Source organism: Gobius niger (genome assembly GCF_951799975.1).
Source record: "Gobius niger genome assembly, chromosome: 4".
NCBI classification, from domain to species: domain Eukaryota; kingdom Metazoa; phylum Chordata; class Actinopteri; order Gobiiformes; family Gobiidae; genus Gobius; species Gobius niger.
In genome coordinates, this window is record NC_136855.1 from 28,042,060 (window position 1) to 28,060,241 (window position 18,182).

The following is an 18,182-nucleotide window of genomic DNA, read 5'->3' on the forward strand; positions in this document are numbered from 1 at the left end:
CCAAGATTGATAGTGTGGAGTGTGTTTGCATGTTGGAAAGAGGGCTGACACCCTGTGTGCCATGGCCCCGGGCAGTCACACGTCCAGCCAATAGAAAGGGCAGCTCTTAGCGTCGCTGGGCCCCCCCTCAGCCCTGCAGCTAGACATGACATTACTTTGGGCAGTGCCTCCCCCAACCTCCCCCTTTTATACAACATCAATTGGAAAATGTAATTTACAATGAGACTATGTGACCTGATCCCTCCTCCCAGCTCTCGCAGTGCACGCTTTCCGATTTGTGTTAATGACGTACAGCAGGTTACCAATTTCTTTATTAATTTTTCCCTCCTTTGAAACACTGTGTCACTTGTTCACACCATGCCTCATGTCTCCCTTTTAGCGGATGGTATGCATAACAGCATCGAGAATAGTGTCCAAAGTAGAGCTTAATTGAAATAAAAGTAAATGTGTCCAAAAGTAAAGCCTGGGTTCAGTTGTATTATTTTGCCCTTACCTTACGGTAGTGGATTCTTTGCATGGCCTGGATTAACCATTTGGGCATTACTTTCATAAACCATCAAACAAAACAAATATTGTAAAATTATAGTAAAAGTGATTTAACCAGCTTTTTTCCTCTGTTCTTAAGTTTGTTTGTTTCTTTGACAGACTGTATTCTCCATACGTAACAGAGATGTGACTTGTCTTCAACAGATGCAGCAGCAGGAACTGGCCCAGATGAGACAGAGAGATGCAAATCTTACAGCACTTGCAGCCATTGGACCACGCAAGAAGCGGAAGCTAGACTCACCTGGGAGCACTCCATCAGGGACAGAGGTAATGTTTATGGACTTATGTTTTCTCCCGTCATAAACATATCCAGTTTCATTTGGGTAACATTTAGTTTGTCTCCTTTTTACACTCTCTCTCAACACCCTTAGTCCATACAACTTCACCAGACATGTTTTGATCATGCTATGCAATTATCAATGTGCCTTGGCCAAGTTATTGCATAAAAGCCTTAATTACATTATTGGCTATCTATGTGACGGCACTCTGAGGACTTTTTAAACCCATACCCATATCACCACAATGTATGTCTGTGGCTCCTGATGGTAAGTAAGCCTCTCCTGAGTCAGTCATCCAGAGTCTCCTGCATCTTTTTGCTACTGTACGATAGACAAAACCCATTTCTCCAACAACCGGGTTGTGATAAATAGACTGCATTACTCCTAAACTAATACCAGTGTATGCACTTGTATATGGAGATGAGTATTATGTTGAAAACAGTGAAATACTCTCCTGTGACTTGCCTCATCTGCTCATAATTAAGCTGAACTATGTTATTGCAGAGGACCTTCTCCTGCTCCACATGCAGTGACTTAAGCATTATATTTTTTCATACGCACATAACCAATCTCTGTAGAAAGTCACTGTTCCCTCTGGGCATCATGGGGAGCATTCAAATTTTACATATTCATCTGTAAATATGATGAATGTAAAATAGGTCTGAATTTTGAATGCCAATTGGTCATTTTAATAACCTGCTTATTGAGCTGCATCTTCACATCATTCGCTTAGTAGCAATATGCTTTAGAGAAGCATAGTAAAGGAGCTGGTAAAAAGCATAAATAACAAAATAAAAGCATTACTTCTGGTTGTTGGGTACAGTGCCTTCCTCTTTCAGAATGGTTTACCCTGATGGGCAATAGCCCGCGACCTTGCGCACACATCAACAATGCTCTCTCAAACCGAGGTGCACAATTTAAATATGAATACATATTTTTCTAGTAGTCTCTCCCCTTTTGTGCTTGTTTCGGTGTTCATGTTGATTAGAGGAACATAATGAATTGAAGTCTCACTGCCCCCCTTTAGTGTGGTTGTGGAGGGCGGAGGAGGAATCTTAACTTATTTTCACTTGGTTTTCACCTCCTCACATTTCTTCATTTCACATGGGCTGGAAGCGCCGGCGGCGCTCTCTTTCCCTTCTCCAGAGCAAAGTGAATGTGACTTTTCTAAGGGGGTCACAGGATGCCTGCAGGCCTGTGGGTGTTACTGGACTGTTGCCTGCTCTTAGCTTCACTGAGGGGCTTGTCATAGATTTCATCTCCACTGAAATGAGCCGGGGGCCCTGGCCAGGAGCACAAGCAGCCAACGTTATGAGGGCCCACGCTGATTATTTCCCTCTGACATCGCATCCTGAGCTTTCCACATTAATCCCAGACAAAGGCAGCCCTTCAGTGCTTTGCCAAAGCTCAAATTAGGAGCCAGATAATGGTCTTGCTGAGATCCTACCCTGTTTACTGAGAGGGAGAGCCCCTGTGAAATCCTTCCTCCATATTTCGTTGCTTCATCTTGTTTAGCAACTAACCAGCCCACGTTTTGTCTGTGTTGGGACTCTGATGGAATGCAGGTGTTAGCATCACTCCGCTCGGTCTAACCCAGCTGCTCCCCTGCACTTACCAACCTTTAATTTGATGGTGGCTTGACTTGGCTTTGGTTTATGCCTGTATGTGGATGGCCTCAGGCAATGAAACTGATACCAATCCAGACCAAGTCTTTCTCCTGCCTGATCTAGTCAGTGGGAGGGAACAAAAGAGACCTTACAGGGTTCCTTTGACAAAGAGGGTTAGCCCGCAAGCCAATGGTCAGGCTCTTGTGGTCCAAGCACAGGGTCAAGATATAGTCACTCAGGACCTGAACTGTTTAGTTAATGATGCCTGTATAAAGCACTCGGGGTATGTCCTTGGCCAAAGGGTTTCAATGAAACTTTATAGTATTAAATTAAACCGATCCCTACCTGTGATGTTCTGTCATTTGCCGATAACCGCATTTCTATTGTTGCTTGCTATTTCATTCATATCATGTCCTACTTTTGATAGTTTTGGCCCTATACCTGTTTGTTTTTATTACAAACAATGGGGGGAAAGCCACTAAACTGAAATGTTAGTTGTGGTCCAAATTCACTCCTAAATTTTCTTCTGTTTAACATACTTGAAGGGCAACTTGCGGGGTCACCTTTCAGGATTTCTTTCATACAAATGCTAAGAAACTCGCCTGCAAGTTCATACAATTTATGCAAATGCTTTATAATTAGTGCAGTGTTTTAAGTTTAAACTATAATAAAAGTATAGTGCCTATAACAAAGTTGTTTTTGTCGTCTACAAAGGAGTGTGTGCCGAAGCTCCAATTTTTTTGTCTGTCAGTTGCACAGTTGATATTAATACCTGACTATTCACACTTGGTTTATCTTTATTTTTTGCTCCTCATTGATTTTTATCCCGTAACCTTCCCTTTTGGTGCTTCCTGCTTCAGCAGCACCATGTTGAGTTTTTGCGTTTTAGACATATACCCAAAGTTTAGCCTGGGAGATGTCAAGCGTGTAGTGTCCTGTGGTGTAAAACAGAGCTTTGAAACATCCTTGACACATTTACAAGCTCAGAGTTATCATGGCAGCACTTAGGCCATATATCACATCAAAGGGAGAGCTTTGTTTGTTGACATACAGGCGACAATGGCAGCTAAATTGCCCGGTTTGAACTGCCGTGCTGCCTTTTTCCTATCAGTCTCCACCAGGCGCAGTTCGAGGGGAAGGTAGTAGGCAAGCGATTTAATAGTGCGCTCAGTCTATTTTTCCATTTGAATTCATTTCACCTTCTTTCTTTGAGGCTGTAGATCAGAAAGAGGGAGTGAGGCAATAGAGTGAGAGGGGAGAAAAGCACAAGGAAAACTGATGCCCTTTCCTCCAGCGAAATTAACAGGAATCACGTGGAAAACAATCTGAGTCTCCAATGAAGAGGGAGGAGGGGGGACCATTAAAATTAGCCCCGAGCTATGGACTGCACCCAATATCACTAAAGCTGCACTCACTACAGATGTGGAGGCTGGCTTACAGGCAAACTATGCTCTGTTCTATAGCTACAATTAAAATCAACCTCGCTGCCAAAAAATAGGAGGGGGATCGAGGGGGTAGAAAGGCAGACATAGAACATCAAAGACAGATTGAAATGTGTAGTCAGTAATAAGAGTGGTCTCCACGCCCCGAGGTTCTCCACGGTCCCCTTGTTAATGAGAAATTTTGACCTCTGGTTTGTAAGTTAAACTTGTAATCTCGGTTAATGAAGTAAATCAATCCCAACTCGGGAGTGTTCAGTGTCTCTCCCTCCTCGCCTTCTCCCCGCCAACCTGCCCTCTATCCGCAGCTCTCTCTCGCCTCCTCCTCTGTCCCGCCCCATGTGCAGCCTCGGACTAAAGTGGTCAGGTCTTCAACCAGACAAACAGGAAGCTAACTGAGCACAAGGGTTCCGGAGCTGGAAGGGGTTTGAGCACTCTGAGGACCACGACAGACCAGGCTGTTTGGATAAGGCCAGATGAAGACATGCTCCTCCTACCAGCCAGTGTTATTTCTGTTGTAATCTAGTCTGCACACAGTCTATTGGCATGGGCGTTTCTGAAGTAGTGGTAGCGGCTTCTGCTATCCCCTTTTTCTAGCGTTTTCATAAAGACATCATCAATAAGAAGTGATGATTTAGAGCAAGGTGTGAGGATAACTTAACCCATGCTTCACTGTGTGATTGTAGCGGGTCTTTAGCATTACTCATATGGATGTATAGGGAAGCACATGTATTCCTGTGTGAATTCCCTCTCTCAATACTACATAAATATGATTAAAGAGGGCATGTAGACGCTGCTATTGGTTTCATAATGTCAAGAAGATTGTAATATTAGTTTGACTGGTGTTCTCAGGGCGATGGTGTGTAAGGAGGAGCACACAGAGGAGAGTGGAGTCTTCAGAATGGTTACCGGGGCTCTTTGGCCCAATGCCATGTGTTCTTAGAGCCTTACCAGAGTGCACTTTGCCAACTTTCCCTTCCCTTACACACCACATAGCACAGGCATTCTTACTCAGGGTTATTCCATATGGTCTGTGAGTTCAAGTTTATAAAATACCACAATAATTATGTTAGCATGAAAACAGGGCGTACATCTTCTCCCATTGACATTAGGTTTAACCATTGCGTTTGATACATGCAAATACATATTATGCAATAGGCATCTTTGTTTGAGATGAATATATAATATAGTCTCTTCAGGGATGGATTCATGATAGTAATATTTTAGTAGCATTTTCCTTAAAGGGACTATACGGAGTTTAAAAATGTAAAAAGTAAGTATTTTACTCCCCCCACATGTTTCAGCAATGTCCTAATGTGAAGAATGAGCCCAGACCTATTCACCACAACTGTATCTAGAATCCTGCACTGTCACTCAAAAAGTCGCTACTTCGGGTCCGAAGTGCCGTCAGCACGAGCTGAATATAGAACCTGCAGTTACACATAAGATAATAAAAATGACCAACGTGCATCTAGCCCCTTTAAGAGAAAGAGAATAAAATTATAAGATATTAGTCTTGAACCTGTTCTGTTGTCAGCCAAAACTATATAGATTATTTTATAATAATAATAATAATAATAATAATAATAATAATAATAATAATGCATTGGTTTTATATAGCTTACAGTTGTGCTCAAAAGTTTACATACCCTGGCAGAATTGTTTTTATCAGTTTTTAAAGAATATGAAACACATAATGAAGAAAGAAAGTACCAAAATGACCCTGATCCAAAGTTTACACACAACCTGTTCTGTGTGTTGCCCCCTTTAACATCAATGACGGATTGGAGTCTTTTGTGGTAGTTGTGGACAAGGTTTTGTTTATAATCTGATGGTAAAGCTTTCTTTTTTCATTATAATTCAAAAAGAGAAAAGTTTTTTCACCATAAATGGCTTCACACAGCCACTGACAATGAGGGGGGAAAAACTTTGTGCTTCATCTTTCACATTCTTTGAAAAAATAGTAAAAAAATCTATTCTGCCAGGGTATGTAAACCTTTAGGCGCAGCTGTATATAAAACCAATAGCTTATTTAGCTTTTCTGGGCATTCAAAGACGCTTTACTTTGCTTTTTTTATTCACTCATACTTCATACTTGGTGGTGATAAGTTATTATTGTAGCCACAGCTGCCCTGACGGAGGCTACAAGTCTGCGCCATCGGCCCCTCCTCTCTCACGCACTACATTCACCCAGGCTTCGCAAAGGCGGTAATTTCGGTGGATGTGATTGATTAGGTGGTGACAATCTTGCTTACTTCTCTCAAATTAATCTGAACCTTTTGGGGAGAAATAATATTTAATCATTGTACACATAAGATTACATTTATCATCATTTCGGGACATTGATTTTGATGAATCTTTGTTAACCTTTTAAACTCATTATTTGGATACGAACCTCCTATATATTCACGGTCACCAAGTCATGATCCCCCTCGTTGCCTTTAAAACTTTGCCTTGGAATAATGGTTAAATATACAGTTTTGACAACAAAGTTAAGCCTGGGGCGCTTAAAAGATACCATCTTAAAGAAATTAATTACCTCCCTTGTTAATCTTGATATAATTAAATTTCAGAAGAATAAAATTGCTGGCTTTTTTTCCTCCCTCCCCCTCGTTGCTGTGGAGGCGGGTTGATAATAGCTGGATCTCTAGCTATAGCCTGTTAAGCGGGGATGCAGGGACCGCCGAACGTCCGGGGCCCTGCTGCGAGAACCCACTCCTCGTCCTACGCAAGCTCCACTCAGGGATAGTCAGACTATGCCTCCATCGCTGTTTCTTTATTGTGCACCTGTGGGCTTGAAGATTCCTACAAGATTACTCCTAATAAAGCTGTCACTGCAAATACATGGTAACGGTTCTGGTGGCTCGCCAAAGAAAACCCCGTCTTTGTCTCAAAACGGTTATTATTTGTAGGACCACCCGCCATGTTGGTAGGGTTAACCTTGATTGCTTTATGGGCACCACGGCATTACCAGAGAGCAGTGCGTTTTCCTCATCTTATGAATTTAAGTTTGTTTTCTTTGACTATGAGTTTTTTTGTCAGCTCCATTGTCAGCTGTCAAGGTTGGAGCCTGAGGAAAGAAAGGTGGAAAATATCTTTCATTAGTTGCTAGCAGGGGGGCAGAAGAATGCCAATGAGGGCAGAGGAGAGGTGCTAATATGTCTGCAGTAGGCAAAATACTATAACTAGGAAGCAAAAATGCCAACCAAGAGTAATATGAGTTTTCTAGAATCTGATTCAGGACTTTTCAATGTACTGGCATATATTATTCATCTTTCAAGCAGCTGCTAGCGGTGCTTAAAACTAAAACAATGATCACATTCAGTCTGTCACTTTGTGTGTCCTAATGCATAATGTATTTTTATACAACAAAGAACCGTGACTTTATACCAGCTGGAGTATATGGACATATGTATATATATATATATATATATATATATATATATATATATATATATATATGTAAGATGTGAGCGCAAAGGTCCTCAACTTCACTAACGTAATAAATATTTCAAATGTCACTTGACTCATCAGTCAGTTCCATCTTGTCAAAGTATGACCTCGCAACACTATACATGCCCCTTTTTAACTCTGGCACCAACCACGTGACCAATTAAATGGGATTATTTTCAAATATCACATCCTATGTTATTGTATTGATAAAAAATAACTTTTTTTTATTTTAAGTTCTTAGATAAAGGCTCATGACCATTGCTCTTAACAGCCCTCATTATTTCACTTTGTGTGCCTGTATCCCTGGAAGTATTTTCTCTCTTTGTGTCCCACTGGGAGAATCCCAGTTTTGGCTTCCAGATCCACTTGAACAACCCCAATACCAGACCAGTAGCTTTTTAATTCACTCAGAGCAATTCCCCGCTTTTCCTGTCCTTCACTTCAAGGGCCTTTGATATCATTGTATTAAATCCATTGTTGTGCTACAGTGTCCTCAATTTTGGTCTTTTCGCACAAAACAGATCATCTAAAATTAGCTTCAGAAGAAAACAGTGAAAGAGAACAAACAAGGCGATCCATTAGCGAGGATGGGTTATTGGCTGGCTTGCCTCTTCTTATGGCGGCCCATTAAAAGTGGTAATGTGTGCCCGCAGCAGTGCCTGGGGAGGAAGAAAGAGGCCATGGAAGCCATATTTCACATGCATCAGACGCTGGAATTAAATAGACCAATGTTCCCTAAAAAGACTGAAGTACATCTCTTTCTGATGTGCATCCCGGGCAAAAATTCATTGATCTTAGAATGTCCCTTGGCAATTATAAAATATTCAATCCAAGTCGCACTTTTTGGCTCCGCTTAATTCTTCTTTTTTTTTTTATCCACGCTTTTCACAGCTTTCCATTTGACCAATTTGAGCAAAAAAAAAAAAAGATGGAAATGGTTGGTCACAAAAGAATAAAAACATGTTATACAGTAAGTTGGTGCTAAGTTGTAGATATCTTTTATTGCATTCCTCAGATGAAGTGGCAGCTCCTAATCGTGCAAAGGAGGAGCGTTGCAATGGGAGCACAGATGAGTACGGATGACACAGGGGAATGACATTTCTGACATCTCTATTTCTGAGCGCAGGTCTTTGGAGAGGCTTCACACGGTCCGGGCCCGCTGGAGACGGCAAATATTTATCAGCTGTTCTTTGTTAGGTGCCTGGCCCCTTTGTGTCCCTCGGAGATTAGACGAGGCGCTCTTGTTAATTGCTCCCCACATTAAATTTTACATATCTCTCAATAAACGTAATCATCCAGCTGTTTGACAAGGTACACAGTTCATTAGGTCCTGTAGCTTGTTTGTCGTTTCCCTAATTAAGATTTAGAATCGATCATTGGCTGCGTAATGTACAGTACAGCCTGCCGTGCACTAGGAGGCTCGTGCTAAGAGAAAAAGAATGGCATCCGCTTACTAAAGCTTCACCATTTAGCACACTGACTGCAATGGGAATTAGACATCCTGTGCTAATTAGGGAGGCCAATTAGCTGTGAAATTCAGGCAATTTTTGACAAATAATCTCTACAGAAATTAAACACTACTGTGCTCATGAATGGTATCAGTCTGTATGTAGAGGATAAGGCTATTGGCTCTGCTAGACGGGATGATGAAATGTTTCTTACCATCAGTGCTCTGATCATTTTAGTTTGTAGGAGGGTAATCTATTGTCTCTCTGATGCCTGAATGCCATATACTACTATTCACAAATACATGCTCTAACGTGGTACTGACGTTGTATATATTAGTCAATGTTCTTTGGTTTAAATTGTGTGGAATCCAAAGCGGTGTTTGACCTCTTCCATAATGACGGATAATAATGTATTGGGGCCAGGCTAGCGTGGCTGCTATATGACTTCTATACCATCTTTTAAGCAGAGCTGTTTCTGTCTCGTCTGTCTTTCTTGCCCATCTTGATCCATGATCGCATGTATATTTTAGATTGTATTAATTATGTATTTGTTTGACTAATGAACGCTCTTCAGTGATAGAACTTTGGAGACTTGGCAATGGCTAGATATGATTTCTATTGCCCACATCGCACTTTTGGCCGTTTTGTGTGAAGAAAGCCTTCAAGGCCTTTGAACCAATATGAGGTTTGTGCAATATGGAGTTACAGAATGTAAACCTTCCTCGTGTACTGGCTTGTGTCACGACACACGTCTTGCACTGATGTGTCCACCTCAGTGTGTGGTCTGACTGACTGTAAAACAGACTCCTGGCTACACTCATTGCTGCTCGAAGATCGTGGCTGCTTTAGTTTTGCGTACATGTAAACCCGTAGCACCATCCAATGGCACGTCTCAGTTCAGTGAAACTGGAAGCTAGCGTTGCACCAGGCGATGTTTCAGGGTGTATTAGCAGCAGTTTGAAATCGGGGCCGTGCCGGAGGTGTGTTTGCTGGGCGCCAGTGGGCAACTCCTGCAGTGGCACGCCTCAGGTGTAGGAAGTATCAAGTACTTCCTTTTACAACGTGTAATTATTATGGCAGACAAGAGTGTGGGTTTAAACCAAGTCAATATGTAGATAAGCATTATATACACAGACATGCAGACAGATGCCTAATGGTGAATTTGTATGCAAGATAATGGAGCTGGATGCCAAAATGCTGTGCAGGTAGAAAGAAAGCCTTCTGGGCCTGAGAGATGAACCTGATGGGAGAAAAGCGGCTTTGGGAAAAACAACAGGAATAAGAGCCACATTCAAGCCCAGATCTGCCAACTATTCTTACTGTACCTGTCTAATGTGTGATTTAAGCCTTTTGTCAACCCAAATTCAGCAGTACTACATCATAATCTTGCTTTGTATAAGAATATTATTATATTTTATTTTCATGATATTGTTTCTTGTACATGTCATGCAAATTGTACATTTTTCTTTTTCTGAAGCTTTTTCTAGTTAATCCATGAAGATTAGGTTCAAATTAAGAATTGTAGAACATTACTGTTGTGTTCTCACTTGTGAAGAAACTGTTATATCATGATATGCTGAAAAAGTTAAGCAGCCTCTCACCCTACAGGCTTGTGAAATCAAAAACAATTGCACTAGGGGTCAACGATGTTCACCAGAGGCATCCCATATATTCCCTTAGTAAAGTTTCACAAGTTTTTCCAACCTACTGTTAGAAAACTTAAACTTCTGCCCCAAAAGAACCTTGATTTCAGAAAGCTCCTTTGTTCAGATAATGTTGCCCTGCCCTTCTCACTTAGCAGGCGTTACATTTGGTGCTCAGGGACCACAGTGCCAAGGAAACACAGCCTGTGATGGCTAAATGATTAATAAATGGTCCCATTTATGTCAGTCAGAGATCAAGGATCTAGTCCTACCAAGAGCCTCTGCCGTAAATGCACTTTTTAATCTCCTCCATCTACATATCCACTGCGGCCCTTTTTCTTGTAAGTGAAACATGTTACTGATCTTATGAGGATTTATGGAGAGCCTGACATGCTGCTGCCGCTTCCTCCCGTAACTCATTCCCCAGTCAGTTTGTGCTGCGATCTGGGTCTCTCCTCTGCATAATATTTTGCTTCTCTTTTTTATAATTGGGCCATTTGCAGGATGCCTTTCGTTAACTGTGGTCATTTGTGTTCGATACACACTTTGTTAACTGGTTATTCCTATTTTGCGCTACAACATCAAAGGGCAGACTATGAGCCTCATTTGGCAACTTCTCCCAGCTATCCATTGGCTGAAAAACACCCTAGTGCTGTGATTATTAACTCAGTCACCACCCTCTCATTCAGCTTGTATTAAAAATTAAAAAGCGGCAGAAATGACAGTGCCACACTCTGAAAGTAAAGTGTGGAAAACCAACAAGGGCTCATTAGCGAGTAGTTCAGAAGACAAGCATTCTGACTCGAGACTCATTACACTTCTCCTATTTTAACTCTAATTGGGTTCATTTTATATATGAAACGTCTTGAATATTTAATGTGTAAAAAGTTCTCTTTCTGATACTTATGCAGCTAAAGATACTTGGCCTGTTAATTGTCCAGGTTATCAAACAGTTTGCCCTACCGAAGCTTCAGTCTTTTCTACCTGCGACAAAGAGAAATTTACAGATTCGTGAAGCTTTGAATCTCAATTGCTTATAATCGTAAACATCACATTGAAATGCTATAGTGTGAAGTTTGTGATCAAAAATAAAGTCTTGAATAAAATATGTATGACCCTTCCCAGAGCAGGAAACTGAACGTACAAAGTGTACATTATAATAAAACCTTTGTTGTACTTTACAAGTTGCTCAGCTAGCCATGCTCGGAGCACTTTAATTAAAGTGATTAAAAACATTGTTATGGTTTCCTTCGTTGTTGCCTTCACACAATCTTTTTTCTCCCAGGTTGAAAATAGCGAGTGGAGGGAAAAAGCCCTGATTGTGTTTTCAGGCAGGAGAGTTGGAAGTTCTTTGTTTGGAGCGAGGTTCCCGGTGCCGCACACTGTTTAGCTCGGTGACCCTGTGACTGTCTTCTGAGGAATTGTGTGAGCCGCCCTGCAGAATACGCTGCAGGCTGAGCTTTCATCTTAGCAGTAACCTGTGGACTTTGAAACTCAGGGCGATGGAATTGCAGCTTTGTCAGTACACTACTAATTAGAAAATTCCTGACCTCAAGCAAGATGTTTTAATTATGTGTTGTGTCAACGAGTTTGCAGATTTAATCCACCGTTGATACACACTCAAGTGTGCAAACTGTGTCGCACATTGTAGTACCTCAAGTGGAATGGCTCCATCTTTGTCTGCGTATATAACCTTGTGCTGCTCCTGTGTCCTGTTTAAGAGCCGTCACATGTTTAAGAAGCGAAATTAGACATGCACTTAATGTGTTAGCTTGTGAAACACTGCTTATGTTTGTGGGAGGCTGTACATTGTGACAGTATTGTGCTTGGTGTGAGCTCTTGTTGCAGTGAGTCAGTGAGAGAGAAGCCAGGAAGGGGTTAAACAGAAATTGAGCGGGGATGCTGGGGGCAGCAGTGCTGCAGAACATAGCAGTGTTCGTGCGAAGGCAAGTCATTTCCCGAAACACTGCAGACACATGGCCTGCGGCGCTCTAAAACCTTTGGAGACCAAAATGGCTTGCAGGAGTTAGAAGTAATAAGGTGTTTTTTTGCCTTCTTTCTCCTTGACTGAAATTCTGCACGGTTGCTATGCATCGCCATCGAGCTGTGTAGCGGTTTTTATGTTTTATGTGGGCATTAAGATACCAACAACTGGCCATTTTTGAGATTTGTTGTTCTTTTCTTGTCAAGCAAATAGGAGTTGTTTGTTTTGAAAGTAATTTTCCCATTTTTTTGTGCCTGTGCCAACTCTTATCCCAATAGTTTTTTTCTATTATTTCATTTCATCATAAAATCTGAGAAGCACATATAAGAAGCAGGTACATTTTGCTCTGTCTTGTCGCGGTGCGGTACCCCAGCAGCCCAGTGAGGAACCTGTGATGGGAACAAAGGCCATCTGTGTTGGTTGAACGTTAAGCTGTGGTATTAGTCCATCCTGACCTCTTTGATTATCAGTGTGCACAGCCAAAAGCCCTTTCATCCTTTCTCCTGGTTCTGTTAATCTTGGCTCACTTGTCTGCTTCAAAGGAAGCCTCGGCATATAATCTGGCTACGTACATCTGTGAATTATTATTCTAATTCTTTATACGTTTATTAGAGCTGAATAAACTCCACATCAAATACATCACTCGGGCAATGTCAGAAAGCCCGGGGCACATCAGCCGACATCTGTTAACTCTTTCAAAATGGCCTCATCCAGCATGTCTGTGGGCGTAGGGGAGAGAGGGAACGGAGAGGCGAGAGAGAAAGGCTCTGGTGCTGATTAATGGCGGCCGTAGAAGAGGCATTTGAGGCCGAGTGTGGAGCTGAAGCGGGCTGCACTCCCACGGCTCGGCTCGGCTCTGCTGTAAACACTGTGCAGGGACAAGGCAGCGTTCCCCAGATCAAATGCGGCGTGGAGCACAACATGTGGGAAAGTTTTGCTGCCTGGCACATAGTCAGTCATCCAGGCAGTCAGTCTGTCTTTCAATAGATTAGCCAGGGATGCAGACCGGTAGATCTCAGTCCAACGAGGTCTTTCATTTAGCAGTTTGTCCTTGCTGGATGGGGTGAACAGGTCATCAGATGCTTTAAGCCACTACACACAACTGAATCTGCCGGACATGGCCCAATGCTCTTAGACTTAAGATATAATTCATTAATTGTAGATTACCATCTTGCGCTAATCCTTCCTCTGACCTTAAAAACACCTAATGTTTTTTTGTTTAGTTATTGAGCAGCATGTCTCTACTGTGCTATATATGTCCTCTTCGCCTGGAGCAGAGATATCAGAGTTTAGAGAGATTTTTCAGCTTCAAAGTAACAATAGAGTAATGTTGCATCATAAACTGCTTATCTGCGTCTCCACAAACATGTAGCTATTCTGTATTCTTCAGCTTCTCTGCAAACTCCTTTTTACATGATATTGTACGCACTACATTGTCGTACATGTCGTTCCATATCAGTTCATACAGCACATGCTGGTGGTCCGTGTGCTGCTGAAGCCGAGAGGACAGTGCTGAGACAGCAGCTTGGGCCGTGTGGCAAAGTGGGCCATTAACCCACCGCCTTGAGCTGTGACCTGGGCCAAATCCAATATTGGCCTGAGCATCAAGGCACAGGTGCCACTCAGAGTTCAAAGCCACACATCAGCAAGAAAACCCCACCCTCGCTCCCCTCTCAAACAATCAAAGGTCCCAGTGGAAATTCTCAAAGACACCCACTAACAGTCATGCTGTCACTGCAGTACAGAGTCACTGAGGCTGCTAAAACTGTTACAAATAAGCTCTCACACTTATGAAGCTCACAAATACGGGTGTTGTTCGTTTGTCTGTGTATGATACCAAATGCACCTTTTCGTGTGAAGTTTGCGTGTTCTCATTCATCTGGGTGGGTTTTCTTATCAACATGCGCAATAGGCCAGAACAGATCGCCCTGGGACCCTGGTCGAAGAAGGACCGGCCAAATACATTCCCCCTACGGGCCACAGTGGCGCAGAGAGTAGAGCGGGTCGTCTTGTGATCAGAGGATCGGCGTTTTGAATCCCGCAGGTGCACACTGTTGTTGTGTCCTTGGGCAAGACACTTCACCCACAATGCCTCTAGTGTCTGCATAAACTGGTGTATGAATGAGCGTGTAAATGGATGACTGGTTCCTTGATGTAAAGCGCTTTGAGTGCCTAAAGCAGATAAAGGGGCACTATATAAATGTGACTATTTACGGGAAGAATAAAGTAACATTTTATAACTATGCTCTTAATATCATATCTGCTGTGTTACACATTTGTAATCACTAAATAGCCTGGTGGTAAATCTATTTTTTAATTTATTTATTTATTTATGGTCGGGACAGTGCATGTCAATGAACACACATGGGACACATGCCACGCTGGGTTGAAGCCATCTGTCGCTCATCCTGGCCTATTGTACATGTTTTTAGTGGTAGGGGAAACCGGAGAACCTGGAGGAAACCTCCGCATACACGGTTAGAACATACAAACTCCACACAGAAAGACCCTGCCCAAGGGGATAGAACCTGGGTCCTTTTACCTGTGAAGCCTGAGCGCTAACTGCTGCCCCACCGTGCCACCCAAATGCTTTGCCTTTGTTCATTACCAAATCAAATGAAGTTCTTAGTTTTGAAGTGTCCTGACTGTGAACTATTTGTGGGAGAATGTAAGAGCCTGGTTGTTTGCCTCTCAGGTTCTCTGTGCTTTGTGTCCCTCGTTCCAGTCAAATGTCTGAAGAGATGTATTGAAGTATCCCTGTGCGCTGCACGATGGATATGTCATATGACATAATGCCTCGCAGCAGCCATCGCAGATAAAATGACAGATGCTGTTTTGTGCCTCATGGATCTTTCCTGGCCAAGCATTTTTGAATTTTGCTCTTCCTCTCTCTGCTTCAACTTCTTTTCTCCATGTTTTCTTGTCATGGCCTCACATATCCTACCATTTTGTTTTTTCAATTGTTTTAGACACAATTATTGTCTAAAAGGCAATAATCGCGTTATACTGGTGACGGTAAAAGTGTGATTGCTGATGTCTCGTCATCTGTTTTAATTGACATGTTGCCATCTGCTCTGTTTAGGATTGGTCTTTCCACTCACGCCACCACTCTCTTTTCCATTTTTCGCATGTAGCTTGAATAAAGCAACACAGCATATACCAAAAACAACATACTGCTGTTTGGGTTGCTGGCATCCACACCCCGCTCTGCAAATACTGACCTTTCTGCTTGGATTTGGATCATTCAAGGGTGTCACTGTCTTTAAAAAAACAAGTTATTCTGGGAGTTATGGTACTTGAACAACCAGGTTTGGACATGGTCCTAGTTTCCAGCCACTGAACCTGTCGTTCAGGTAGATTGATGGCGGTGATTGGTAAAATCTATGCCCATGTCATGAAGTATCTTTGTGAGTGACAGTAATTGTCATGTTGATGGGCAGATCCTTGTTTCACATCTGGCCAGTGGTGGTTGACCTGAATAGTTAAGGGTTGCTTCCAAAACTGAAGAACTGGCATGCCTGCGGCTACTCGGAGCAGCCAAAGACGGGGCAGTGGGCTGGCAGAGCCTGGCTTCCTTCACTCATCGACTGTAGGTTATTGAGTATACACAGACATGCTCATTGTACAATAGGACTGGCCAGTCATGAGTTTTCTTCCTGTAAATTCATACTGATCATATGTTTGCAATTAAGGCCTGTCTGTCCTGTGTGTTTACAAAGCGCTGCAATCAGTGTAATTGTAAGAGGGTGTTCCTGGCCTGAACGTCTGACTTGTCTCTTGCTGCTCGAGCTCAAGTGGGCACTCGCTGGATCTGTTTCACTGTGTTATTTTCAAATGTAAATGGATTTCCATCATCCACTTATGTGCTTTCCTTTATGTATGTATCATTTTTCTGGCATCACGTTCAGAATGGAGTGATTCTAGTTATTTATTTATGTCCAACAGAGAACTGACAGTGAAAAGCTATACATCCACAGTGTGTTTATTAAATGTTTTCTAACCTATTGTGTTCCAGGTTTTGGGCAGTACGGCAGGTTCTCCGGCTGGCTCCTCCACCCCGTCCTCCTCCTCGCGCCAGTACGCACGCCAGCGCATCACGCGGGTGAACCTCAGGGACTTAGTCTTCTACATGGAGCAGGAGAGGGACATGGCCCACTCGCTGCTGCTGTACCGGGCCCTGCTCAAGTAGCCACTGACCTCCTCCTCCCCTGCCATGTGCCTTCAGATCAGGTCCAGCGTTTCAGCTCTGTGTTGTCCCTATCCCCAAGTGATGTCTGTTCTCAGATTGTTTTATTAAGAAACACAAGAAAAATGAAAAAAACAAAACTTGTCTTTCTACATTGTCATGTATCATGTGATTTGAATGTTGTGCATGTGGGATATTTGCTCGCACATTTCCCACATTTAATGGTAGCTGTTTAAACCATTGTTAGCAGTATCTTTGATGAACCACCTCAATGATTGATTATTTAATGGCAACCTCAATATTCAGTTTGAGCTATTAGTTCAAAGAATGTAATAACTGAACATCATAAGAGATTTTTATTTGTGATAAATTCCACTGAGATTCCAGCATCACCTCAGTCCTGTACTGTTTGTGTAAATAGTTCCTTTAGGATTATTTGACCGCATGTATATTTTATTCTATTTAAGCTTCATTAAAAAAACAGAATATACATTTTAAGATTTGTCCTCAGTGGAATATAAATTATAAAAAAGACTTGGCCTCCTGGGGTCATGTGACCACACTCTGTTTTTCTTTGCCGACACTGATGTGAACATTGAAGTAATGACTGACTGTCCTTTATTTTCAGGTGTTTAGCACTAGCTGATTTTTACTCATTTTCAGCCCCTGAGACTGAACCTCGAAGAAATCTTACTAAAAGCACTTAGGTCACCCTGTTGTGTCCCGATCACAGCTGCATTCATTATCAAAAAAGCTGTGAAATAATTCCAGCCTAAGCACATTTTTATTTGCCTTTTATGTTGTTAATTGTATTGCTTTTAATGTATTTCATTGTTTGTTGCCTTTTTACTGTATTATGATTCAGTCATTGAAGTTGTTTTTTAGATATATATTTATATAATTGCCTCTATGCAGCTTGTATCCTTTCAATTATGAGTGACATTTGAAAAAAGAAACAAATGAATTTTGAATTCTGACCGCACTTTTTTATTACCTTTTTGCCTGACAACTGAAAGGTGTCTCTGTATTATTGCAATGAATGGTTCTTTTATTAGTAAACAGTGTTGCCAATTTTAGTCAGTCTTTTTTTTAACAGTAATATATTTTATTTTTTTATTTTGAATTGGCTTTTATGTGTGACACATTTTGGTAAAAATGAGCTCCATGCTTTTTGACAAGCACAACACGCTGGTGAAGAGTCCAACAGTTTCTATGGTTTCAGGCGCTTTCACAAGTGAACATTTCTACAGCTTTTTAGTCTGAAGACTAGAACAATATTCCTGATGTACTCACAAGAAAAATCTTTTCATTTGAGGAGAATTTGTAAATAGTTTACAAAACTATGTGTTTATTAGAATCACAGTATTTTTGGTAAACTGCTGTACATATCTTTAAAGTTTCCAGTTTGTGTGAAAAACACCTATGTATTTGTACCTATTTTGTAAAGGAATAAATAAGCTGTTTACTAAATTACACTTACCACTTGTTTCTGTTTTTGTTTTTAGAACAAACTGCTGTCAGTCAGAGCTAAAGTCCCTGAAATCTACATAGATACTTGTTCTTTTCATTAACAGGAAAAATAAGCTTTTCTAGACAAT

The 18,182-nt window shown here is 41.7% G+C and overlaps 2 protein-coding genes across 3 annotated transcripts in view; one reads left to right on the top strand and one right to left on the bottom strand.

The window, feature by feature from the left end:
• ss18l2 (ss18, like 2) overlaps window positions 1-1,990 on the bottom strand; it is a 42,311-nt gene extending 40,321 nt beyond the window's left edge. Inside the window, exon 1 of the mRNA XM_079554600.1 lies at window positions 1,987-1,990. The gene's annotated coding sequence lies outside the window, so the exon portion shown is untranslated. The remainder of the gene's footprint in view (window positions 1-1,986) is intronic.
• Window positions 1-18,144, top strand: part of LOC306961724 (transcription initiation factor TFIID subunit 4) — a 52,423-nt gene extending 34,279 nt beyond the window's left edge. For both annotated transcript variants that reach the window (XM_079554589.1, XM_079554590.1), the window contains 2 exons: window positions 691-813; window positions 16,414-18,144. In XM_079554589.1, coding sequence (XP_079410715.1) covers window positions 691-813; window positions 16,414-16,587 — 297 coding nt within the window. In that variant the 3' untranslated portion in view covers window positions 16,588-18,144. The remainder of the gene's footprint in view (window positions 1-690; window positions 814-16,413) is intronic.
• Window positions 18,145-18,182: the final 38 nt, after the last annotated feature.